This window comes from Natator depressus, chromosome 25, assembly GCF_965152275.1.
Source record: "Natator depressus isolate rNatDep1 chromosome 25, rNatDep2.hap1, whole genome shotgun sequence".
Classification (NCBI taxonomy): Eukaryota; Metazoa; Chordata; order Testudines; family Cheloniidae; genus Natator; species Natator depressus.
Window position 1 is genome coordinate 603,875 of NC_134258.1, and position 27,501 is coordinate 631,375.

The 27,501-nt window shown below is 42.2% G+C and overlaps 1 protein-coding gene across 5 annotated transcripts in view; it reads left to right on the top strand.

The window, feature by feature from the left end:
• Nucleotides 1–24,458, top strand: part of SPPL2B (signal peptide peptidase like 2B) — a 94,144-nt gene extending 69,686 nt beyond the window's left edge. The window contains exons 14-17 of one of the 5 annotated variants that reach the window (XR_012636296.1): nucleotides 5,637–5,797; nucleotides 8,587–9,573; nucleotides 11,072–11,194; nucleotides 21,149–24,457. Coding sequence is in view for 1 of the 5 variants with exons in the window: in XM_074939590.1 (XP_074795691.1) it covers nucleotides 5,637–5,797; nucleotides 8,587–8,898 (473 nt within the window). In the remaining 4 variants the exon portion in view is untranslated. Of the gene's footprint in view, nucleotides 1–5,636; nucleotides 5,798–8,586; nucleotides 13,791–21,148 lie in introns of those variants that run through there. The other 4 variants (XR_012636293.1, XR_012636294.1, XR_012636295.1 and 1 more) reach the window with 4 other exon arrangements.
• The last annotated feature ends 3,043 nt before the right edge of the window (nucleotides 24,459–27,501 follow it).

Sequence of the window (27,501 nt, forward strand, 5' to 3'; positions counted from 1 at the left end):
GGAAATTTAGACTAGAAATTAGACGAAGGTTTCTAACCATCAGAGGAGTGAAGTTTTGGAACAGCCTTCCAAGGGAAGCAGTGGGGGCAAAAGATCTATCTGGCTTTAAGATTAAACTCGATAAGTTTATGGAGGAGATGGTATGATGGGATAACATGGTTTTGGTAATTAAATATTCATGGTAAATAGGCCCAATGGCCTGTGATGGGATATTAGATGGGGTGGGATCTGAGTTACCCAGGAAAGAATTTTCTGTAGTATCTGGCTGATGAATCTTGCACATATGCTCGGGGTTTAGCTGATTGCCATATTTGGGGTCGGGAAGGAATTTTCCTCCAGGGCAGATTGGAAGAGGCCCTGGAGGTTTTTCGCCTTCCTCTGTAGCATGGGGCACGGGTCACTTGCTGGAGGATTCTCTGCTCCTTGAAGTCTTTAAACCACAATTTGAGGACTTCAATAGCACAGACATAGGTGAGAGGTTTTTTGCAGGAGTGGTGGGTGAAATTCTGTGGCCTGCATTGTGCAGGAGGTCAGACTAGGTGAACATAATGGTCCCTTCTGACCTAAATATCTATTTCATCTAACACTAATAATAACTGATGACATTGAGAAAGCTGAGGTGAGTAATGCTTATTTTGCTTCAGTTTTCACTAAAAAGGTTCATGATGACCAGATACTCAACAAAATTAATATTAACAATCAGGGGAAGGAATGCAAACCAAAATAGGGAAAGAACAAGTTAAACAATATTTAGATAAATTAGATATATTTATGTCTTTGGAGGATAGGATTATAATTCAAAATGATTTGGACAAACTGGAGAAATGGTCTGAAGTCAGTAGGATGAAATTCAATAAGGACAAATGCAAAGTACTCCACTTAGGAAGGAACACTCAGTTGCACACACACAAAATGGAAATGACTGCCTAGGAAGGAGTACTGCGGAAAAGGATTTGGGGGTCATAGTGGACCACAAGCTAAATATGAGTCAACAGTGTAACACTGTTGCAAAAAATACATCATTCTGGGATGTATTAGCGGGAGTGTTGTAAGCAAGACACAAAAAGTAATTATTCCGCTCTACACCATGCTGATTAGGCATCAACTGGAGTATTTGTCCAGTTCTGGGCGCTACATTTCAGGACAGATGTGAACAAATTAGAGAAAGTCCAGAGAAGAGAAAAAATTGGGTTAGTTTAGTCTGGAAAAGAGAAGACTGAGAGGAGACATAACAGTTTTCAAGTACATAAAAGGTGGTTACAAGAAGGAAGGAGAAAAATTGTTCTTAACCGCTGAGGATAGGACAAGGAGCAAGGGACTTAAACTGCAGCAAGGGAGGTTTAGGTTGGACATTAGGAAAAACTTCGTAACTGTCAGGGTGGTTAAGCACTGGAATAAATTGCCTAGGGAGGTTGTAGAATCTCCATCCTTGGAGATTTTTAAGAGCAGGTTGGACAAACACCTGTCAGGGATAGTCTAGATAATACTTAGTCCTGCCATGAGTGCAGGGGACTGGATTAGATGACCTCTCGAGGTCCCTTCCAGTCCTATGATTCTGTGTCAGCAGAGCCTGATGAAATTCATCCTGTGGTACTTAAGGAATGAGCTGAAGCAGTTTTGAAGCCGTTAGCAATTACTTTGAGTACTCCTGGAGGACAGGAGAAGTTCCAGAAGACTGGAGATGGGCAAACATCGTATCTATCTTTTAAAAAGGGACCAAGGAGGAATTGTGGAATTCTAGACCAGGCAGCCTGACTTCAACACCTGGAAAGATACTGGAGCAAATTATTAAACAATCAGTTTGTAAGCATCTGGAGGATAATAGGTGTTATAAGGAATGGTCAGCATAGATTTGTCAAGAACAAATCATGCCAAACCAACTTAATTTCCTTCTTTGATAAGATTACTGACCTAGTGGATGGGGGGAAGCAGTAGTGATATACCTTGATTTTATAATTTTGATACAGTTCCGCATGACATTCTCATAAGCATACTCTTTACATGAAATTACTATAAGGTGGGTGCACAATGGTTGAAAGAGTAGTTATTAATAGTTTGCTGGCAAATTGGGAGGGCACATCTAGTGGGGTCCTGCAGGGATTGGTCCTGGGTGCAGTGCTGTTCAATAGTTTCATTAATGGCTTGGATAATGGAGTAAAGAGAGTGCTTATAAAATCTGCAGATTACACTGAGCTGGGAGGGGTTGCAAGCACTTTGGAGGACAGTTTTAAAATTCAAAATCTTGACAAATTGGCGAATTGGTCTGAATTCAGCATGATGAAATTCAGTAAAGACAAGTGCAAAGTACTTCACTTAGGAAGGAAAAATCAAGTGAACAACTACAAAATGGGGAATAACTGTCTAGGTGGTAGTACTGCTGAAAAGGATCTGGAGGTTATAGTGGACCACAAACTGAATATCAGTCATCAATGTGATCCAGCTGTAAAAAAGGTTAATCTGATTCTGGGGTGCATTAACAGGAGTGTTATATATAAGACACAGGAGGTAATTGTCCCACTGTACTCATCACTGGTGAGATCCCAGTTGGAGTACTGTGTCTAGTTCTGGGCACCACAATTTAGAAAAGTTGTGGACAAATTGGAAAGAGTCCAGAGGAGAGCAACAAAAATTATAAAAGGTTTAGAAAACCTGACCTGTGAAGAAAGGTTAAAAAACTGGGCTTGTTTAGTGTTGAGAAAAGAAGACTCTGGGGGGACATGATAAGTCTTCCAATATGTTACGGGCTATTTTAAAGAGGACAGTGATCAATTGTTCTCCATTTCCACTGAAGGTAGGACATGAAGTAATGGGCTTAATTTGCAGCAAAGGAAATTTAGGTTAGATGTTGGGGGAAACTTTTTAACTATAAGGATAGTTAAGTTCTGGAAGAGGCTTCCAAGGGAGATTGTGGAGTCCCCATCATTGGAAGCTTTTAAAAACAAGTTGGACAGACACCTGTCTGGGATGACCTAGGTCTGCTTGGTCCTGCCACAAAGCAGGGGGCTTGACTTGATGACTTCCCGAAGTCCCTTCCAGCCCTAGATTTGTATGATTCTATATGAAGTATATGGAGTTTGTAAAATCTACAAATCTTATTAGATGGAGTTAAGGATGACTGCAGCCTATGTTCAGACTCCCAACTCTGCAGACTCCCTAAAGGAAATTCTTAAGCCATCAAGGGCTTAAGCTATTTCCAGTTGAAGGCTCCAAAACGCTTTAGCAAAAACTACTATAGGGATTCCTACAACAGTTGCTAGCTCCAAAGGGACTCCTAAGATGATTTGAGCTACCTTGCTTCTGCATTTCCATTCACAGGTTTGGGGTGTTTAAGTGTAATCTTTAAATTTGAATTTCTTGACTAAAACTACATTATTTTGCTGTGGTATTGTCTTAAATCAGCCTTGCAAAATTGACATAAAATGTACTAGCCTACCTATGGAATTTACTTGCATACCCTTTGTCATAATACCTGGATAAACAATATATTGCCTCCCAACAATAAAATACTTGCCTCGTATGGGTAGAATTTTGCATGGCTGCTTTAAGTTATAGATTAGCATTTATAACCTTAACTTCAAGTGATTGAAGCTTTTTGTCTGGATATTTTATTTATCTTCCTGCACCAGAAATAAGCCCACAAACTTGCACCTTGCAAGCTTTTAAAGGTCTTTTGTATTCATTAATATTTTCTGCAAATATATAAATGTTTCAATGAGTAGTAACGGGGGGCATTCACCCCTTGAGCACCTTCTACTGTTGTGTGTGGTGCTGTAGAACTTTTCCCACTCCTTGCACCCTCTGTAGGTTGTGAACCTCGCTTGGCGGGTCTTCAGTGCCTTGGCCCTTCAGCAGGCGCTCACAGTCAAAACGAAGCCATTCTGGAGTAGCAAAAGTCCAAAAACTATCTGCCCTCTCCAAGGTCTTCAGCAGCTCTGGGCACTTTAAATTCAGTCCTTTCCTCAGTCTTCCAAACAAGCTTTGTCCCCTTCTTGGGGTTTTCATCACTTAGCAGGTGATTGGTTGGGGGAATCCAGGCATGCCCACTATGCTGTGTTCCAATCCAGGGACTCTATAAACAGAGGCCATATGCACTCACTTCTGTTTGATGCTGCTACTTCCCTGGGCCTCTTCCCACATAGCCCCTTTATCGTCCCTACCTAACCTCAGGTTAAAGTTCTCAGCTCCTCTCTCTCGCAGCTTAAGCAAATGCAGCCTGAACCAAACGCTGGTGATCCCTCAAGCTCATTTGGCCAGAGAGGAGCACCCTTCCTTGCCCCTCTGCTCTCAGCTAGGAACTGTCCTGCTAAGGTCCTCCAGCTCCTTTTATCTGAGCCTGCTGAGCTCTGACTGGCTGTTTCTGTGAGGTCTCTGTAGGCAGGCCTGGAGGACCCATCTTCACTGTTCCTTTCCTAGACCAGGATGTAGTAGGATCGCAGGGCCTCCAGCAGGGGGCCACAAAGGGCCTGGTATACCCCATCACAAACGCAACTAGGTATTTGTTTAATGATGTTGCAATGATGCCCAAGAATGTGAGTGAAAAGCCAAGCACTTCCAAATCACAAGAAGTGCTGGTTATAGTGGTCAGGCAGTATTTATTTGTTTTCATTAAAATATTGTATGGTTTAAATACAAGGCCTTTTTTGCTATTTTTTAAAACTCAAGTGATTTAATAAAATGTTTCATTGGTTTATTTTGCCTTTGTAAAATTGCTCTAGATACTGAGTTAATTGTACCACAAATACTGCACAATTGGATCACTCTTCTTTTTGTCCTGTTTCACTGAAAGACAATGTCTCATAGTCTAGCACAGGGGTGAGAAAACCTTTAGGCCCTAGGGCCACATCTTGGTATGGAAATTGTATGGCAGGCCATGAATGCTCACGAAACTGGGGGTTGCGGCGTTGGAGGGGGTAAGGGCTCTGGCTGGGGGTGTGGACTCTCGGGTGGGGCTGGGGATGAGGGGTTGGGAGTGCAGGAGGGTCCTCTGAACTGGGACAGAGGGGTTCGGAGAGTGGGAGGAGGATCAGGGCTGGGGCGTGAGAGGGAGTCAGGGGTATAGGCTCTGGATGGCGTTTACCTCAAGCAGCTCCCAGAAACAGCTACATGTTCTCCCTCCAGCTCCTATGCGGAGGCGCGGCTAGGCAGTTCTGTGCTCTGCCCCGTCTGCAGGCGCCACCCCTGCAGCTCCTGTTGGCTGCGGTTTCCAGCCAATGGGAGCTGCGGGGGCAGTGGCAGTGTGCGGAGCCTCCAGGCCACCCCTACACGTAGGAGCCAGAGGGGGGACATGCCACTACTTCCGGGAGCCACAGAGCGGGGCAAGCCCCTGACCCCGCTTCTCAGTGGGAGCTCGAGGGCTGGATTAAAACATCTGAAGGACCGGATGCAGCCCCCAAGCTATAGTTTGCCCACCCCGGTCTAGCAGATAATCTTTCCATGTTTAGCAAAGAGTAATCCTGAACGAATGTTGGACACAGAATGGTGGTATTTAGGGAAGTCTGCAAAACACTATAAAAGAAGGTTCATACTCCTAACTAAAGGAAGCTATCATTAGAAAGTTTTTCTAGATAATTGTACTGCCATTCTTGATCAGAACTGTATCTGAATTATTTTCTTTTGCTGTTTTTATCTCCTTTTAGCATATGGCATTGGCCTTCTGGTGACCTTTGTAGCCTTGGCATTGATGCAGATGGGTCAGCCAGCTCTGCTCTACTTGGTGCCCTGTACTCTTATCACTAGCTTTGCTGTGGCTCTTCGGCGTAAGGAGCTTGCAATGTTCTGGACGGGCAGCGGCTTTGCGGTGAATACCAGTTTGATATGAGTGTCTTCAAGAAATACTAATATTATAAATCCTAAATAGCATTAAAGTTGAGTAAAATATTGTAGTACTATCCAACAAAACAAATGTTCATGTTTTGGTCCTAAAGAGTCTTTTACAGGCTTTAGCAATTGCATAACATGAGCCTTGGGATTTTCTGCTTTAATGTTTCTAACCACTAAAACGGACCAAGATAAAGTAGATTAGTCCCTATCTATCCACCCTGATCCTGCTGTAAGTCTTGGTAGTTGTAACAAACAGCTTTATTGTAAGTTTTATTAATTATAACTTCATCAAGTAACTTCCATGAATATGAAGAATTGTAAGGATCTTTTTGCAGGTTAACAAAAGGAGTTAAGGGATAATTCACTGAACAGATATTTAATATAAGGGTAAAGATGCAGAAAATCAATTCAAGATTTTGCATAAAGAGACTAGATTTTTCATAGGGTGTCCCACAAGCTTCTTTCAGGAGACCTGAAACGTCCTGGTTTTTCACTTAAGTGAAAACACTTGTGTATTTGTTATGTTTGGTTTTTAGAACTATTTTTTTTTGTTCAAAGTGTATTGCCGTACAGAGTATAATTTATTGTATGTTCACCAGGAAACACTGTGCAGTGGAATGAGAGTTCAGTGTGATAAACAGTATTTGGAGTGAAGAGAAAAGTCCAGTATCAAAGCAGTTCTTTTGCTCGGAGTGAATGTTAGTCAATTGATCAGTGTTTTGTGATGAACTCAGGCTTTGTCTGTACTACAAAGGGTTTGCCAATATAATTATATCAGCCTAACTATACTGGCAAGCCCACCTAGTGGAGATGTTGCTTATACTAACAGGAGTTCTTTTGCTGATATAGCTTATGCCAGTTCCCTGATTGAACTGAGCTATCTGTATCACTATGTCTACACTTGGGCGTTTGCCAGTATAGCTATGTCACTTAGGGTTGTGATTTTTTTCATATACCCAGCTGACATAGTTATACTGGCAACATTTTGAAGTGTGTACACCCAGGCCTCACTTAGAACACTAAGTTACTATGAAAAATCCTCCCCTCGGAGAATTATGCAACTATTGGGTCAGAAGCTGGCAGTAAAAACACCAGCACACTTTACAAAACAAACACTATAGTCCTTGATTATTTTCATGGCCCCAGAATGTTTCTACAAAAGTCTCTGGTTTTTTTTATTTCTAAAATATAGTCAGCTTATTCTGAAGGCAGTTCATTGTGGAATGAAAAAGGGTATCTTCCTTTGTTTAAATCCTGCTGCTACCCACAATTTGTATTTAGTATCTATATCCCATTGATAGCCAAACTTTTCATAGCTGAAGGCCACATTGGAAACTTGTTAGGAGCAAAACTGCAGCTGATTTGTGTAAAAGAAAGCCGTCACTAACATCCTTAGAAAGGGGTGCAGCCCATTGCAAATCAGTGCAACATGGGTGTTCAGATGAAGATGGTTTGTTAGAATCTGTATTCTCTAGATTGAGGTTAATGATAGCTATAGAGTGGGTTTTGCCCATCTCTGGTCTACACAAATGCCAGGCACAGAGCTAAGCAGCAGGTTGAGTTTGAGTTGATAATGCATAGGAAGCTTGACCTTTAAGTTTGAAGAAGCTTGTTGGAATTAAATGTACAAGTCAAATGGCAATTCAGATAGGAATAGCATATATAGAAGTGATAGACAAGAGCTGAAAGGAGGAGAGGTCACTTTCTATTTGAGAGCATGCTACAGGAACAGGTTTCAGAGTAGCAGCCGTGTTAGTCTGTATTCACAAAAAGAAAAGGAGTACTTGTGGCACCTTAGAGACTAACCAATTTTATGCTCAAATAAATTGGTTAGTCTCTAAGGTGCCACAAGTACTCCTTTTCTTTTTGCTACAGGAACCAGACTTGAGCCCTCATGATGCAAATGGAAAAAATGAAACATAGTGGAGAAAACCAATAGACCATCTTACAGGTAGTCTGTTAGAGACACCTGATCATGGGGAAGACCAGAGCAAATCACTGGTAAAGGAACTAAAACAAATGGCTACTGCTATCCAGATGTTTGGGACATTATCTGTGTTGAATTTGATTACTCTCCAGTAGAAAGGAAAAGTTAGAGATAGGACCTAATGGGTAGAACTTGTGGCAGGGGTCTAATTTCTCATCTCGGTTCTTTGTGAACTTGGGTTATCATTTAACATTTCTTATACCGCAGTTCCTCAACTGTAAAATGAGAATAAAATGTCTTAGGGGAATTGTGAAGCTTAATTAATGTTAAAATACTTTGAGATCCAGTGAACTGTGCCAGAAAAGTGCCAGCTGTTATTTATTATTAGTGAGGATGGGAAGCAGTTGTCACCATGGCAGGTAAACAGGAAGAGAGCTGAGCGTGCTTCCCATATCCGTCAGAGATAATGAGCCTATAGGCTTTAAGCATTTAATTAGATTCCTGCAGAGAGCATTCTCCCACTGTTTGTTACTCAGTGGGACCTGCCCAGAGAATAGATGTGCAAATCTTTCAGCCATTAGGGATGATTTGAATTAACTGCAGTTGCACAGCAAGTAATCCTTCTCCTTTCAGTGTGCTTCAGTTCATATTTTTGAACTCCTTCACCAAAAGGTCATTGTGTAATTGCTGCTGGCCATTCAGTATGATGATTGGTCTCCTGTAAAAACTAGCATGTTTTGAGAAATTATTGTTTAAGTTGCCCTTAGTAACAATAGTGGCTCTTGTTACTCACTTCATATCATCCTAAAAATTATTTTTATTTTTTTATTTTTTTACAGAAAGACCTACCTCATCCTCCCTTGGTGCTGGCTCCTGTCAGCTTCCCCAACCCCCCCAAAGAGATGAATGCACCAGCATCTCAACAAGAAGCAGAACAACAAATGACCAACCCCACGCTTCATGCAGATGATCAAAATAACCCCTCCCTGTGTACAGAGGAGCTGCCTAACTTGAATACCAAGGAGCTGGCCAATCCCAGCATGCAAGAACAGCCACAAATTTCCATCCCACAAATAGAACAACAAACCAGTCAGAACAAGGATGACCCTGAAAGCAAGAGCCTAAGAGTAGAAAAGAACCAGCTGGATTAGATGATGAAATAGGAAAAATCTTTTTTCCCCTCTCCCCATCTCCAAACTTTCCCACATAAAACCAGTATGTAGACTGGTTCAGTAGTGTTCACATTCATTGAGGAACCTCACTGGGAATCTGATCATCAAATGCAAGGATATTCTGCCTTTGACTTCAGATACAGCTATACATTTCAAACAGCTTTCTGAAATATGGTGCTTTACAAAAATTCTGATGTATGAATTTCAGTGATCATTTTATTAATTGGATGCCTTTCACCTTCCCTATTTCATTATACTAGGGTAATAGTAAGAATTTTTATTTATACAGTACTCTGGGCTTGTGTGGCTGTTGCGCTGCGTTAGTATAGCGTAGATTAATGTGGGGGAAAAGCACTGGACAAGTCTGCTGCAATGCTAAGCGGGAGAAATACTGTAGTTCTGTAGATTTTCCCTCCTTAATACTTTTAAATTTCTGCTTGTAAAAGGCATTGATGCAAGTGAATGGTTTAGTATAAATTGACACTCAAGAAATGTTGAGAACTGGTTAAATTACCAGCCTCCTGAAAAGATTTGTTTTACCATGGTGCATTAAATGCATCTCTTTCCTCAACATTTTTTTTTCCACTTCCAGGTGCCTGGGTTGGATGATTTTCTAAATTAAAAGGCAGGATGCATGGATCTCCAGTAAGCACTGTAAGCACTCCTATGAATTCTAGGGGCTGTCTTTGAAATAAAATGTTCACTGAGTGGACCTTGCAGAATAATACACAATAGACAAGCTTACTCGAAGTATCTTTGCTGTTTTTTGTTTTGTTTTTAAAAGCACCCCACATCCTTATTTACCAGATAAATCAGATCATAAATAGTAACATTCTGCACAATTTAGTGGTCAGGCAGAATGGTATGCAGGAGACTTTAGGGACTGACTTTGATATAGGAAGTTCAGCTGGTTTCTTTGAATCTCTACTTACTATTATTTTTATGAATATAGCTTTGATTTCTGTGGGTTTGTCTACATTAAAAAATATTTTACTAGTATTGCTATACCTGTATAGCTATGTGGACAAAAACGGCTACTGTAAATGCAGCATATGCCCACAGAAGGGTTTTTTCTGTTGGCATAGTAACACCACCTCCCCAAACTATGTTAGTTATGCTGACAGAAGCACTCTTCTGTTGTCATAGCTGCATCTACACTTGGGGTTTATAGCGGTGTCAACTGCAGGGACGGGGTTCACACCCTTGGCCAACATAGCTATGCTGAGAAAACTTTGTAGTGCAGACTTGGCCTATTGCTGAAGAAAAGTCTGAAGTTCTCTTCAAAGGAGAGCATGTGGTGCAGCTGTTCGTGGTTTTCAACCTCTTCATAACTGGTCAGCTGCCACAAGTTGTTTTTGTCCTAGGAGTGTTCAAAGTGTGACCTGCAAAGTTTTAGAATGAGGCCATAGCCACCTTCACTTGTGCTAGAACTGCAGAATAGATGCCCTACCATGCAATGGGAGAGCTGCATCTCCACAATGAAGTTTAGGGAGACTACAGTCTATTCAGCTTTAACCAGATTAGGTGCAACTGCACTTCATAAATTGCCGGTGCAGCTTTTCAATATCCAAAATGTGGGCATCTCTTGTGTAACCTGACTCATTTCTTTGCACACCTGTGTTGCACATGCAGAGGGGCGAAGTAGTCAGATTAACTTTTGTTCATTATAAATATTATGTAGAATATATTCTGTTTGAGAATTTACTGATCAGAGCCATTTGATTTCTTTCTAAGACATTCACATTCTTTATTTAATTATAAACATTCCAACCCATTCAAAAAAACCTTGCATTTTAAATGCAAATAACAAGGTTTTCAGGATCCTGTTAATATCCTGGAAATAGAATATAATCTTCAACTCAACTCTGCCACTCAATAAATACAGTTCTTCTGAAAGAAAAATTATTGCAAGACATATAGTGTGACACTTTCAAGAGTATAGTCTCAATAGACCCTAAGAAATGCATTAATATTAAGCTCCAGCCTTTTGTATCAAGTTTTGAAAGGTTTTCAGTTGGCAGCTGTACATGATAATTCTGTTTCTGTTTTCCTTCCGTTGAGTAGGCCTTCTGAAAGTTTATGCTGTGTCTTTTAGACTGTAACCGCTTTCTCTCTACTGTTTCATGTTAAGTGGACAATATTCATTTTCCAGAATATTAGAGGCTTTCTGTAAAACTACACTATGGGTTCAGAAGTTTACCATCTTCTGCCTAAGCCTTGATGACCTTAACTGGGCTCTGTCTGCCAAATTGACTCAACTCTGGCTGAAATGATGGTGAGTTTCCTGAAAGGTTTTTCTGAGTCCTAAAGTCTGTAGTGTGTTCAGATTTGGTTTTTCAAATTAACTGAATGCAACGTGTTTTGAACAGTACTCAAGAGATTTTACCTATTTTATTTCCTCTTCTCCTTTATGGGCAGTATTGTCTTTGCTGAGGGTAAGCTGAACCAGTTTTTAGTCATGCAGAGTGACAGAGATGCTTGTATTGGACACTTCAGCCAGCTGGATGATGCCTTAATTTAAGCCATTTTATAAATATGTATATTAAACATTTATTAAAAAAAAACTACTGTGTTTAAATAATAAACTTGACAGACAAATGCCAGGAAATTCAAAGTTGAGGCTGATGTGTCATGACATTTGAATTTCCTTTGCCTTGATTCTCTTTTAACCATAACATTAAACATAATTTTTATATATTTAATATTCAACCTGTTTTATGTGGTGATAAAGTATTAAGTTTTATCAAACTTCCTGAAACATTCATTTCTTTTCATTTGCCGTGGTGTTGCTTCCAGAGGTGAAACAGAGGTCTGATGGGAGAACGTAGACCATCATGTTGCCTGTAACTAAATTGAAAAGAGAGAATTCAGAACATTATAACTAACTTGTAGTAGGCCTTTCAAAGTCACTTTTACTGTGTAGTCATCTTGGCTAATCTGTTTAGGAGAGATCATTTGCCTTTGCTTTTGTGAATTATCCCTACAAATGTCATGTGCACATTTCACCTCCTATAAAGACTCATGTAAGGAAATGGATATGTTTTGCACGCTAATGCAATACCTCTGATTAAAATAGGTGATTTGGAGATGCGTCCCATGCTTTGACCATTACCATACCGTTTAAATCAGGTGACCCTGATAGGTCTATGTGACTGAGACTTTCTGAGCTCTGTCTCTCTGCAGAGCAGTAACACTCTCCATCATGAGACACCAGTTTGTTTTAAATGTTTCGTTATAAGGCTACATTTTTCTATTTTATTTTTTTTAAAAGCATTCTTGATTGGTTTTAATATTGTAAAACTCAATATTGCATTGAAAAGAGCTAACAATATTTTCATAAATTTCATTTTTTATTAATGCTCAGGCATTTAATATTTGCATCCTTCAGTATCTGGTTAACTGAAAATTAATTTGCTATAATAATCAGAGGATAAAGAATTTACTTCCACAAATTTGTATGTGTTCAGTCACAAGTACTTGTTTTAGTGACATACATTTTTGCTGTTTCATACTCCTTTAGAATCACTACAACAGTAGGAGAGGGAACTAGGTTTATTTTGGCTCAGGCATCACTAAATGCTAATTAGCACACCAAATCCTGTCTTTAGTTCCACCTGTCTGCCCTGTTGAAGACAGAGGGGTTGCACAGATGGAACAGAGGACAGAATATGGCCTGCAAAATTTTGAATAGAGGTGCTGCATGAGTCAGAAACACTCAGAACACTATTTTAAATTATACTTCTCTTTCTTTAGTCGTATTACACACGAAGAGTATTTTTAAGTGCAGTCCATTACAGCATGAGAAAACTTATCTTGCTTTTTAAGATAACAGTGAAAGATAAGACAACTCTGCAAGTGAAACTCTGTAGAAATTAAACCCCTGAAACCACTTATCATTGACTGAAGGTGAACTTGTAATCTAATCAATCAATGAAGTTCCTAGAAAAAAGGAGGGGGGAAAATCAGCAACATGCATTCAGTTTTTTTCTGCATCTTTTCCACTAGGATCATTAATACATCTGTAAAAGATTGCCAGTTTACTCCATTGTTTTTATCCTTTTTCTGTATTAACCACCTCTATCTGGTTGTTCTTGTAGCTGATTTCTTTACCTCTCAGCTGAACTTTCAGGCCTTTCCTTTAGACTTTTCATCTGTGTTACAATTGCCCTCAATCTCTCCCTCACATTCCTACTGCCTTAAAAGCCTTGACAGCATTTTTCTCAGCAGTGCGCAGTTTCGTGAGCCAAGTTTGTTTCTGCACCCACGATCCGTGTATCTGAGATTGAGAGCTCCATGAGCGTGATGACAGTACGCTAGGGACTGCAGCAGTGATCAGTGGTGATAGAGAGGGACCAGGCAGCGTTACTTTGGTTCACCGTACTGAGGCAGGGTGCTGAGGTAGTAGCTGCATTACCTGGGAAACTAATAGGAAGATGGTGAATTGCCATCTGCTTGGAATTTTGACCTCTGTGTCGTGTACTGTCCTGGGAAGCTCTCATGGTCCTTTATAATGACATGGGATTTTAAAGGCTATTTTCTACTAAAACCCTGTTCTTCTGTAACTTGGTCCATGTTGAAGCATCTTTCCAAATAAAATGATTGAGCAGAAGTGCATGTTGAACCTCTCATCTCTGTGGAACTTGCCCTGTAGTTTTTGGAAACCTCTTCTGTTCCTTTTCCTGCTTGCTTGTAAGTGTTCATACCAGGAATGTATCTTGATTGAGTCTCCTTAACTACCATACTTTCTATTGAACTCCACTTGTGTTTGGGATTCCTTGGCTCTTTCATGTAACTCCTCTTATGGCCTCTTTAGCTTGACCACAAAATCATTTTTTCAGTTCTTGTCACTCCTGCGTTGGGTGTCTGGAAATAAAATTGCTTCAGGAAGTGGACTCTGTATGCAAATATCTAATACGAGCGACAGTCAAGTTTGTTTTTTCCTCCTTTCAGCTTTTTCCTCATTAGTGGATGGACTGTTGTATGTATTTATGTGTGAAGTTCCAGCAACTATCTTTTTCTGCAGCTTTACTGATGAATAGTAAACAAGCCAAGTATTTTGGCTTTGGCTGTAGTCACTTGCAACATTTGTTTAGTATAATTTGTATTGAAGTAAACAGTCTAGTCACTAACATACCAACCACTTCTTAATCAGTTCAGAGAAATGTTGTACTTCAAGTTTTAGAGGGCTAATGTTACACATACAGCTAGAGTCTTAACATTCTGTTTTGCATTTCAGATACCATGGTGATGAACAATATATAGATGCCTAAATAGATTTTGTTTGAGCCATTAAAAGATGTAGAGTAGATGTCAGCTTAGCCAGTTTTACTGTTGCTGCTGCTTGTGTTACAGAAGTGACTGAAGATCCCAGTCAGGATCAGGGCTGGGTGCTGTATAGAGACAGCTGTTCTGGAATAGTTTCCATTTTTTGTAAATCTTATTATAGCTTGTCAGATATCAACATCTGCTTCCCCTCCATATTCATACTGTTCTGTATGAAACCACAATTCTTTACTTACTGTTTCAGCAAAGAGAGTAGAAGGGGATCATCACTGATGGGTATTGAGGGCAAGTATAGCAGCTTTTAATAACTTATATCCTTTCTGAGGCCCTTATTTTTCCTGTTAAAAACTCCCAGTTCTGGGAATGGAACAATGGTGTCACGACTGGGATGAGGACAGTCAGACCTAGTGGTCGGGCAGGAGGCAGGCAGGGTCGGGTACCGAGAAGTCAGAGTCCAAGACAGGCCAGAAGGCAAACTGAGAGTCAGGAGACAGACAGGGTCAGGTTACCTGGAAATCGGGATTGGGTGCCAGGTTACAGACAGCAGTTGAAGAGTGAAGCCAAGGACAAACGAGGGTCAGAAGCCAGAGTCCAGGGTCAATTGCAAGCAGGATCTGGAGCAGAGATAGGCAGGCAGCCTGTGTTGTTGCTCAGACAGCTCTTGCTTCATAGCTTCCTGGTTTAAATACTGTTACTGGCCAATCAGTGGGTTTTGAGGGGCTGCCACTCAGATCCAGCTGGATGGTAATTCCTGCCGAGACCCGCCTCACAGGGTCCTCTTGTGGGAGCCCAGCCTAAGCCTCCAGTGGCGATGCAGAGGTGGTAGCAGCCCAGAGCCGGGTCCAGCCCTGCAGGTTCTTACAAATGGGGAATTCCTGTCAACTGGAAAAACTTCAGTCCAAAACCTCTGTATTTTTAAATACATCCCCCATTATTATGAAACCAAGAATCCCACTCTTTCTGGCCTGTCCAACACTTCTTTAAAGATCTCACCAACTACTACAATGGAAAGCCCTGGCTGGGATGATTTAGTTGGTGTTGGTCCTGCTTTGAGAAGGGGGTTGGACTAGATGACCTCCTGAGGTCTCTTCCAACCCTAATATTCTATGATTCTATATGATTCTATGAGTGAATGGGCTTATAAAACCAGAGTAGTATTTTGTATAATTTATTAATTTCAGACTTAATTTTAGATATTGAGATTGCTGACTCCAATTATTCAATCATTTCTCACTGATTCTATTCCCATATCAATCCACTGGTCCTTTCTGTCTTTCTAGGCTTCCTGGACTTTGATTTAACACCTTCGCATATAGGAGAAACTGAATCCCCTGCCACCTTTTCTTGACTAACTGAATCCTCTTCTCTTTCCAATTTATAGAGCCATAGAGTTGCCCAAAATTTGATTTTATTAATAAAAATAATCATTTTGGAGAGTTTCGGTTTCTGTCGCTGTTGTCCAAAAGACGTTAGGACAGGGAGGATGCTCTGGGAGTTGAGAGATCTGGGTTCACTTGCCAGCTCAGCCACAGATTTTCTTTGTGACCTCATGCAAACCTCATCCTCTCTGTGTCTCAGTTCTCCATCTGGAAAATGGAGATAATGCTGCCTTTCTCTCAGCCTTGGTCTATCCTATCTGTTTCTATTATAAGCTCTTCAAATTGTTCAGCACCTAGCACAATGGTGTCCTGATCTTGATTGGGATTTCTAGGCACCTCTGTAATAAAACAATGAATACTAGACACACACGCACTAGGACACAACGTCTTGCACAGAAACATTCGTCCCATAAATACGGTCTTTATTTCCAGGATGACTTACACAAGGTACCCACCCTGGCCATGCTGCCACTACAAAGCAGTACGTCTGTGTTCCAAAATCAGTTGTCAGGCCAAATTTTGGTAGAACTGTGCCCAACAGTCTCTTTCCAACAGGTTTGTACCACAGCTGGCCTGACTTACTTTTATTACCATGGTGAGCACAGCTTTATTTAAAATGTATGCTCCTCCTACGCTACCCTTCTAGATTCCCTAGCACACGTTCTTAAAACAGTGTTGAATGTGGACACAGATTCTATTAAGTGTGTCAAAACTCTTTCAGACCTGTTTATAAGCCCTAGTGTGGAGAGGCCTCAGTGACGTTATTGCTGATTAAAATTTTCACTTACTCTGTTCACTGGTCTATTTTATCCAGCCTTATTTTACACGAGTATGAAACAAATGTGCTATGAAGCCAGCCTGTCAGTGTGATAATCTTTAAAGGAAGACATTCATTTTTCTCGGGCCACCAGTATAAATAGGTTCCTACAAAATTCACAGTCCAACTTGGTCAATTTCACAGTCAAAAGATTTAAAAAATCGTACATTTTATTATTTCAGCTACTTAAATCAGAAATTTCATGGTGTTGTAATTGTAGGGGTCCTGACCCAAAAAAGGAGTTGGGGAGGGGGTGTTGCAAGGTTATTGTAGGGGGGTCTTGGTTCTGCTACTCTTACTTCTGCGCTGCTGCTGGCGGCGGCCCTGCCGTCAGAGCTGGGCAGCTGGAGAGCGGCAGCTGCAGGCCGGGAGCCCGGCTCTGAAGACAGCGGCCGCACCACCACCAGCAGCAGTGCAGAAGTAAGGGTGGCCTGGTATAATATTGTCACCCTTACTTCTGCGCTGCTGCCTGCAGAGGCAGGCCCTCAGTCAGCCGCTGCCACTCTCTGGCCACCCAGTTCTGAAGGCAGCGCAGAAGTGAGGGTGGCAATATTGTAACCCCCCCTAAAATAACCTTGTGAACCCCCTGCAACTCCCTTTTGGGTGAGGACCCTCAATTTGAGAAACACTGGTCTCCCACATGAAATCTGTATAGTATAGGGTAAAAGCACATAGAAGACCAGATTTTTGGGAGGAGACCAGATTTCACGGTCTATGATGCGTTTTTCATGGCAGTGAATTGGTAGGGCCCTAAGTATAAATGATCACAGACACACATTCATGACCTGTTTGTAACTTAGCTTTGTTCCCAAGTTCTCTATTAAACTTGGTATTTCTGAACCCACTCCTGTAGGCAGCCACCTTGCCGAAAAGACAATTTCACTCTATTTAAAAACAAAATATTTTGTGGAACTCCTTTTTAATGCTTGTTAGAGCAGTTTGGAAAATGCGTTAGGAATATGCTCCATGGGGCACTTGTACCATCTGGGTCACAAATAACATCAGTCTTTAGCAAGACAGCATCTTCAGCAGTAGGCTCAGAAGTGCCAAATGTAATTGAGTAGTTGGGGTGAAAGAGATTTCACAAGTTATTCAGGGTGACCAGTTATTCTTACCCTGTGAATATTCATAATGCAAAGCTGTACAAATTGGGGTGTAGTTTCACTTTGAAATACAAGAGATGGTATTTCTCATGATAAGGGAAACTACACTGATCAGGACTGGGTTGGTAGTTGTACATGATGCTGTACTACAGTGCTTTGGGACAAAAGTTTGGTTCTGTAGGAGTTTCAAGTACAGTAAGTTGAGATCAGGCTGGTTCAAGAATTTCATGTAGAATAAAAGTTTTCATCCATAGATCTCAAAACACTAAACATGGTTCAAGGGGTAGCATGGACAAAGGATGGGGGACAGTTTGTGATAAAGATCAGTTGTACAGGAGCTCTGTGGCAGCAAAAAGATCCACTGCTTAGTTATTATTTCCAATAATGTTGCTGAATGGGATTTTCAACAGCATCTAACTGACTTTTAATGGCAGTTAAGTGCTTTTGGAATCCAACCTGACTATCTTCAATATATTGTGATATTTCATGATAAATTACTCATACACTGTCACATTCTGGGGTGCAGTCCATACCATTATGGGTAACCATGCATGCCTCACCATGCCTTACTGTTGCAGCTCCTAACCTGGGCCACTCTCAACCAGTCTACCAGCATGCAGGTCACACCCTGAGTGTGTGTACTAGACAGCCCTGCACCAACAGCTCTGACCCCAGCACCCTGTCTACAGCCCCACTGCCCCACTGGCTTCCACTGGCCTGGGTTGCAACCAGCAGGGTGACCCCAACACACTCCCAGTCCCAAATTTTCCCCAAACCATATGCTTTGCAATGTCCAGCCCTCTCCTGGACAGTTCAAAGAAATTGTATGGTTTGCTTGCTCCTTTAAGGAGACACAATACACACCAGTGTGCCACATTAATTGGCGTTGACAACCACTTTAGTACAAACAGCACTGTTGGTTTAGCTTAATAGTAACAGAAGTTTATTAACAAAAGGAGAGAGGATTTTAAGTGAGTTTATATATGAGAGAGAAAGTTAAAATGGTTACAAGCAAATAAAAGTGAAAACTCGGGTATAAAACTTAATCTAGCAAGGTTTGGTTCCAGGCTTTGTTCAAGATAGCCTTTCTCACCCCCGTCTCTTCCAGCAGAATGGTGACTGACCCTTTCCTCAGTCAGGATTTCTTTCAGAGGCCCAAAGGTACTGGTGCATTTGTCGACTTAGGTAGAAGAGAGAGCTTTGGGGTTCTCTACCCCTTCCTTTGAAATGGATTCTTCCAAAGGATACCCCCAAATTTATTCAAGCTGTGAGGAAGGCAACATGGAATCTGGTGGCGAAGGAAGCTCCATGATCTTTCTTCCCCCACGTGTGTTTGCTGAAATACAAAGTGTTCTGCTTCTTGCCATCTTCTCCCCCTGCTATCTTGATGGTCCTGTTTCTGCTTATTTGTAAATATGGATCTTCATTGTCTTTGCCTGACTATCAGGCTGATCAGAGAATAAAATGCACATTCCTTGGTCTAAGATAGACCTGTTTTATGCACATGTTAGTCATAATTCCATCATATATCCATAACTCTTAATACCCATTGCGTACATACAGCACACAAGAATATTAATGATTAATGAGTTATTAATTTCAAATGATACCTCACAAGGCTCTTGGGAGTGATGCTCAGCACTGGAATTTCTTTAGTTTCATGATTGAATGCCACTGTCATGAACTCTCACTTGCAGCAGTCAGCAGGCCTTTGCTTGAGCGAAGCGTTCATAGAGCCCTAGAATATCAGGGTTGGAAGGGACTCAGGAGGTCATCTAGTCCAACCCCCTGCTCAAAGCAGGACCAATCCCCAACTAAATCATCCCAGCCAGGGCTTTGTCAAGCCTGACCTTAAAAACCTCTAAGGAAGGAGATTCCACCACCTTCCTAGATAACCCATTCCAGTGCTTCACCACCCTCCTAGTGAAAAAGTTTTTCCTAATATCCAACCTAAACATCCCCCACTGCAACTTGAGACCATTCGCTATAATGCAATTTCTAAGGCTGAAAATGGCAATATATATGGGAAGAATCACGTACAGTTGAATAGATACAAGTTTCCCTTTGCCCTTTTTCAGACTTATAGAATTTCATAAACTGTTTGGAAAGAAAGCTCTCCAAAATATGTAGATATTTGATCTAACATTTCTTCAACAATAACCAGTCCCTTAGAAAGTAGTGGCTGATCCTAATAAGCTTGTGTCTCACTTTCAGAATGGAATAGCAATATGAGGTACAAGAGGATGTCTCTGGGCATTGAAACAAGAAATTTGGCTCTTTGCTGAGCTCTCTAAGTTTAACATGCACATGGCATGGTATCTGAGTACAGCCAAAGTTAAAACTCCATTCTTCTCCTGTCTTCCTCGTGCAATTCCACAGGAGAGTATGGGAAGGGCTGCTGCCATCCATAGGCTATTAATTGGGAGGAGACAAAAGAATGATAAACATATGGGCCTTGCATTTAACACTGAACCAATGGTCATGTTGATATCTGGAAGAAAGGAATTTAACTGTAGGCCAGCTGCTGAGATATCACCAGATTCCCTAGCACATGCAAGTTTCAGCTTAGATGTCATCACCAGCCCAGTATCTCTGCTGAAAGCCGCTATCATGATTGGTTGGGGTCACAGATAATGTAGCCAGGACACAGTCAGTTGAAGGCTTTGAAGATCAAGACCTGACTTCAAATTGGATCCTGTATTGGATCAGGAACAAGTACATTGTGTACAGCAGTGTGGTGCCTTTGTTTTGTGCCTATGTTAATGTAACATGTAGCAGCTCTTCTGAATACCTAGGCCTTCCTCTTGGCCTGCATTTTCAACTGTAATCAAGCCTAGGAATGACAAATGCATGAACCATGGAATCCAGGTCCACATCTCACAGTCGTCTTGTCAGTCATTGATACTGTAGTAGATCTAAGATCAACAGAATGCTGATCAATGACTACAGCCTGTCTAGTGTACTCGCAGAAGATTAGCTGTCATTTTGTTCGAGAATGGTAGATTATATGCAAGGCAGTAATTGGTGAGATTATTCCCAATGCAGTATTTTTTAACTTTGTCTTTTAACCAAATAGTATCTTACCAGACATCTGTTGTCTTAAAAGTTTGGCTGTGGTCAGAACAATGGTATAAAAATGGCACATCCTCCCTTACCATGGACCCAAATTTAAGATGCTTAAGTGTGTGCACAGCAAGGAAACAAAAGGAGTAGAGACCCTGAACCTGAAGACTCCACACACGCCCCTGTATGCCATGACAGTGATCCCTTCAGTGGGTTTCCACAGCTAACAGTAGAGGTTTGGGCATGCTATAGATGTGACCAGTGAACTTATGCATGATGCCAACACACTTAGCAACACGCTTGCATGGTAAGATATCAGTGGGCTGTCTGTTTCTGATTTCCCTCTGCCCCCCACCCCCCTGCCATTACCACCTGAAACTGGTGGCTGTGTGCGTGAACTGCTTTGTTTTCAGTTTGCGGGCAAGGATTCTGATTCTCAGACCTCTTGTAGTTTATGCAAGTAGAGCTCTTTATTTCAAAACCTTGGTAATGACAGGATGATATCTGATATCTGTCTGCTTCTTGTGTGTCTTTAGGACTCACCTGCTCACTTACTGTCACTGACAGGCTTTTATTCCTCATAGAATCATAGAAGATTAGGATTGGAAGAGACCTCAGGAGGTCATCTAGTCCAACCCCCTGCTCAAAGCCGGAACAACCTCAACTAACCAACCTCAACATCTCATACTCCTGCAGAGCCAACACCAGCTATGGGAGAGCAAATGGATTCTCTCTCTGCCTAGTACATTAGCAGTGGCATTGTCAACTAAATTCATCACCATGATCAAAGGGTCTACAGTTGGAAGTCAGTCAGCAAAAGCCCAGCTTGATGATTGGCTCACAGATTAAGTTTACTGTGTTGGCACTTGGATAATACTGAGTTTTCAAATGAGCAAATTTGATCCTGGGAGCCACTGACAGAATAAATATGGGACCCAACAATTTCATTCTGGGCACATATTAAAAACAGAAAAATATCACTGCAGTAGGACAGTTTGCTGTAGGGTGGGTTATGGTAGGTTTTTTAGCCTTTTGAGGTGAATGGTCTGTTCAGTATGTGTAGGTTAGTCATATCCCTACTGATTCTACTACTACCATGGTGAAGAAAGTGGAGACAGACATAGTTGTGCATGAGTGCTGATTGAACAAAACCAATGTTGTGTTATCAAAAGAGAACTGGTGCTGCTTCATGTGTGGAACAGATGGAACGTTTAGACCAAATCACAGCATTCCACCCAATATGGAGAACATTTAAAAGACAAGATATAGGAATGTGTTTATTAAAAAATGGTTTATTTTGGATGCTTCACAGAAGCTGCTTTTGGGAGAGAGGCTTATCTGTGGGGTGCATAATCTACAGACCAGTTCTAATGGGCTGGCTCGTGGAAGGGCCTTGTAATAATGTGTAAACACAGCATATCCACTAGTAGAGTGAAGATTTTAAACACTAAGGGGGTATTAATCTTAGTTCCTGTGGAGTCATATATTTAGCTGTGCATATGTAAACCTGAACTGAATCCTTTAAACTGGTATTTCATACTGTATAGTCCCGTAGCCAAATGCAAGTTTTGGGCCCTTGTTTAGTGTCCATACAGTGGTGGTGTTTTTATGTGGATTCTGAATTTCAGTATCCTAAATTCAAAACAATTGCCTTATGACACCTTGTCACTCTTGAGCATTTTGAAATCTGAGCACTTATTACCACTTCCCTCCAAACTCTCAAGCCAGGTGAGAGTGAAATCACTTTAATTGAATTTCAATTATTTTTAATGAAAGCCGCACACTAATATTTTGTTACGGAACATAATTAGCAAAGAGGTATATATGTAATGTCTGTATTGGTGTCTGTATAATCCATATATCTTGCTAGTACACCCCCACCTTCCCACTGAGCCATGTTCTTCTTGTACTCACAAAGCATGTTGACAACAAATCCTTGCATATTTACTCATGAGAATTAATTTTCAAATATTGGACAATTATAGGCATTAGCAGATTATAAACCAAACAGAGATTCAACTCTTTTCCTCATTCACTGATCTCCTAGACTTCACTTAGCACCCAGAGGCAATAGTAAACATTATAGAGTGTCAATGTACACGCTTACAGCTGGAATTCACCAAATGCAAGAATTCAACATTGCTGGCACACAGGATTCTGTGAGACAATACCAAGGATAGTAGACACTCAGTGACAAATAAAACATGTACAGGTGGGTCCAACAAAGGTATGACACTAACCTTCACTATTCAAGAGTGATAGGCCTACAAGCAAGCTCATGAGAGGTTGACATCAATATTTTGTCTCATCATCAATATTTTGTCATACGAGTTGGATCCTGTACAAGTGTCCATGTTCACTAACTGGTTACATGAGGATTTCTACGGCTGAGTCTAACCTAAAGAAGCAGCTGTAGACAGAAGTGTCAACTAGACATACTTCACAAGAAGTATCCTGCACAGTCATTGATGGTTCAAGAATTCCTTGGGTTACTCAAGCGGCATCATCAAGGACTTTGACCAATTTCAAAGTCTATGGTAAACACAAGTGATGTACATCTTGTCTTTGACAGGTACAAAGACTTCAGCACAAAGAGTGTCACAAGATCTACCAGAGCCACAGAAGCAAGCAGGGTGCATCAGTTGAGTATAAGTACACAGCTACCTCCACTGAAAGTTGTCTTGACAGTTACTGAAAATAAGAAACAGTTGACTGACATCATTTATGCAGAACTCATTCAAGACAAGAAGTTTGACCAATGACACACACTAAAGCACAAACTAGTCATCAGAGGCAGAGACAATAACCCGGTGGAAATAAACCAGGGAGATGTGATGATCAACAAAGAAAATACAGCCACCTCAAATGAGAGAGCCAATAAATCCTTGTACAACAAATGGTTATGGCTGCAAAACAGAAATCAGTAAGAATGTCAGTATTATCACTCATGTATTTGTCTTATAAGACAAGAGCACCCTTATCTTGAACAGGGCCTAAGGTCTTTGATGATTATGAAACCCCAATCAAAGAGAGATCTGTAGTAAACATCCATGCTACTGCAGAGCAACGCTGGAACACTGTACTAAGACTGTTAGCTGCCTGTATGCACTCAGGCTATGATACAGCAGCTTCCTGTTTTGATCTCGACAAAGGAATTGTGTTGTTGATTCTGCAAGCTAGATTCTCTCTCTCTCTCTCTCTCTGCTGTGTGACATCAATGCAGCAATGCCTGCTGCCATTGAACAAGCAGCCAAATTCATGGCTGCATGGTACGGACAATCTAGTGAGAGTTATGTACCTTCTAAATTTAAGAGATGTGGATATGACAGTGCCAAACTGCTATATACCATATTCTTTACTTGCCAGGGAGGGGTCGGTGTGTTGCAATGAAATGACAAAATTTGCTTTCGCATTTGTAGATTAAAAACTGGTGACAAGTAGTGACCTGATTATTTATATTAGGACACTCAACTACAGTTTGAATGAAAAGAACACTAGTAATCATTTATAATGGGGGGAGGGATAGCTCAGTGGTTTGAGCATTGGCCTGTTAAACCCAGGGTTGTGAGTTCAATCCTTGAGGGGGCCATTTAGGGATCTGGGGCAAAAATTGGGGATTGGTCCTGCTTTGAGCATGAGGTTGGACTAGATGACCCCCTTCCAACCCTGATATTCTATGATTGATTCCAAAATGAAATATTTGGTTCAAATTGTTTAGTTGAATATTTTTTCACATTTGAGTGGGCAGTGTATTGAATGAAAATTGAAGTCTATGCCTGTACCCACAACCCCCCCTCCTCATGTACCTCTTTATTCAAATATGTATTGTTATTGATTGTCATTGCAAATGTTAAATACTTGCTTTTTATATATTAAAACTCTTTTGGCCTGATTTGGGCAAACTCTTACTAACGGGGATAGGGATGGCAGAAAGGGTGGGATGGGATGTCAATATTTCAAATGCTCCACAGTGACAGTGTCAGGCAGATTTTTAAAATATCTGGTCCTGAGATACAGAATCCACAAAAAGCCTTGTATGGACCCTAAAGCCTGGTTGACCAGCGGGGTTGACAGACTAATGCTAAAGGAAGCTGCCATGGTCAAAAGCTAAACTATATTTTTCTGCATGAATCACTTTCTATTTCATTAAAAAGAAAAGGAGTACTAGTGGCACCTTAGAGACTAACCAATTTATTTGAGCATAAGCTTTCGTGAGCTACAGCTCACTTCATGGGATGCATTCAGTGGAAAATACAGTGAGGAGATTTATATACACCCAGAACATGAAAAAATGGGTGTTATCATACACACTGTTCTTTTTTGTTTAAAATTTTTTAAAAGAGTTGGCCAATGCGGACAGAGTGCGACATTAAAATTCTATTAAAACGTGATATTTTCTCCACTCTGATGGGCTCTACCACAGTAACTGACACTGTGAAAATGCGGCATAGATGGGCCCTAAAAGAACTGGAGGTTCTTCTTTGAGTGCTTGTTCATGTTAATTTCAATCTGTATGCGCACTCCGTGTGCACGACAGCTGGCAGATTTTTCCCCTAGCAGTATCCGTAGGGTCGGCTTGGGCACTCCCTGCAGTCGCGCCCTCATGGCGCCCAATATAGGGCCCTGCCGACCTGACCCACCCTCAGTTCCTTCTTACCGCCTGTGATGGCTAGCTGGAACTCCCTGTTGCTCATGCCTTGGCAAGCACATGCTTCACAGTATCATGTGTGTATACAGTTAGATTTAGTAGTAGTTATAGTTAATGTAGATAAGTTTTTTCTCTCATAAGTTTCCTTTGGGCATCCCACACACACACACGCTTCTCCCCAGCTCCGGGGTATGCCTCAGTCCCCGGGCTTTAAGCCGTGCTCTGACTGCATCAGGTTTATGCCAAGAAGTGACCGACACACTTTGTGCTTGAAGTGTCTTGGGGAGGGTCACTTTAGGGACCATTGTAAAATCTGTAGAGGGTTTTGACCCAGGACCCTCTAGGACAGAGCACAGTGCCTCCGAGTTCTGCTTATGGAGGCAGCACTTCAGCCTTAGTTGGATCCCAGTGCGGTGGACCTGGCCCCAAGCACCCCTTCCTCGGTGCGCAGTGATCCGGTACTGTTGACATGCAAGCTGGTTCTGAGGAAGGACTCCTCTAGAGATGAACGGCTCCACACACAGGTCCCAGATATCTGTCAGGCAGCTGTCTCACTCCCCGGTGCCCCATAAAAGGAAGAAGGTCGACAGAGGGCACTCCCAGACCAGGACTAAAGACCAGGTGGCCAGCAAGCCCCCCATCATGCGCCCAATCGGTGAGGCCTCAGTCAACTCCTGCCCCAGGATGAGTCCAGTCGAGTCTGGACCTGCACCACTCACCAATCTGCCACCATGAGGACCTACAGCTTCTCTCCATGCCAGAAGTGTTCGAGGTGGCATTGGACCTCCTGTCACCAGAGCCAGTGTTCCTCGCTCCTTGGGACTCCAGAGGGGTCGAGGGCAGGGAGCAGGCTCCTGTACCAGCTGCCATCTTGTCCTCCTTGTCTCTGGATGAGGTGGTGTCTGGCTCAGTAACCACTGCAACCTTCAAGGACAGCAGGGTCCTACAGCAGCTGCTGAGATGAGTGGCCCAGAACCTGAACATCAAACCTGAGGAGATGGTGGAGGAGTCTGACCCGATGGTCGACATTCTTTCCCCTCCAGGGCCATCCCGTATCACACTGCCGCTGATTAAAACCGTCAGTGATGCCGTGAAGACCCTGTGGCAGACCCCGTCCTCGTTACCGCCTACCGCCAAGAGGTACGAGCAGAGATACTGTGTCCCCTCAAAGAGGTAGGAACACCTATACATGCACCCCCAGCTGGACTCCCTGGTAGCGGACGTGGCCAACCAGTGCGAGTGCCAGGGGCCCTCTCCCAAGAATCGAGAGGCCAAAAAACAACCTCTTCAGGAGAAAAATCTGTTCCATGGGGGGGTTGCAGCTCCATATCGCTAACCATCAGCGGTGGTTAGCAGGTACCTTTATAATACTTGTGGGGCCATACAAAAGTTTCCAGAATTCCTCTCAAAGGACTCTTACATGAAGTTTTCTGCGCTAGTAGAGGAGGGCAAATTAATTTCCCATGCATCCCTTCAGGCAGCCATGGATGCAGCGAATGCAGCGTCTTGCACCATGGCTATGAGGAGGAGTTCCTGGCTGTAGGTCTCTGGTCTCCCATACGAGGTGCAGCAGACAAGCCAGGACCTCCCCTTTGAGGGTCAGTCTTTGTTTTCTGAGAAGACTGACTCGCCTGCACAGCCTCAAGGACTCTCAAGCCACCTTGAAATCCCTGGGCCTCCACACCCTTGCCAACCAATGGAGGCACTTGAGACCTCAGCCCCAATCGATGAATTATCAACCTCAGGGTAGGAAGGGCGGGTTGCACAGGAGGAGTAGGAGCTCAAGGAAGAGACCTCACCCCTCCTCTGGCCAGGGCTCTGGCCAGTCGAAACCCTCCTCAGGCCCAAAACAGGCCTTTTGAAAGTGCACCTGGGGGCGACGCTCCAGTGCAAAGACTGAATCCATCCCACCTTACCTTTTTGTCCCGTCTTTCCCCTTCTACCATGCATGGGCCTGTATTACGTCGGACTGCTGGGTACTCTGCACGGCAGAGAGGGGATATTCACTCCAATTCTCTGCCCTCTCGCCCTTCCATCCCCCTTCCCCATCCCTCTTCAGGGACCCTTCTCACAATCAACTCCTTATACAGGAGGTGCAATCACTCCTCTTGCTGGGGGCAGAGGAAGAGGTTCACCAGGAGCAGAAGGGCAAGGGCTTCTATTCCCGGTATTTCCTAACACCGAAAGCCAACGGCGGGCTCAGACCCGTCCTAGACCTGTGAGAGCTCAACAAGTTAATTAAGAAACTCAAGTTCCACATGGTCTCCTTGGCCACCATCATCCCTTCCT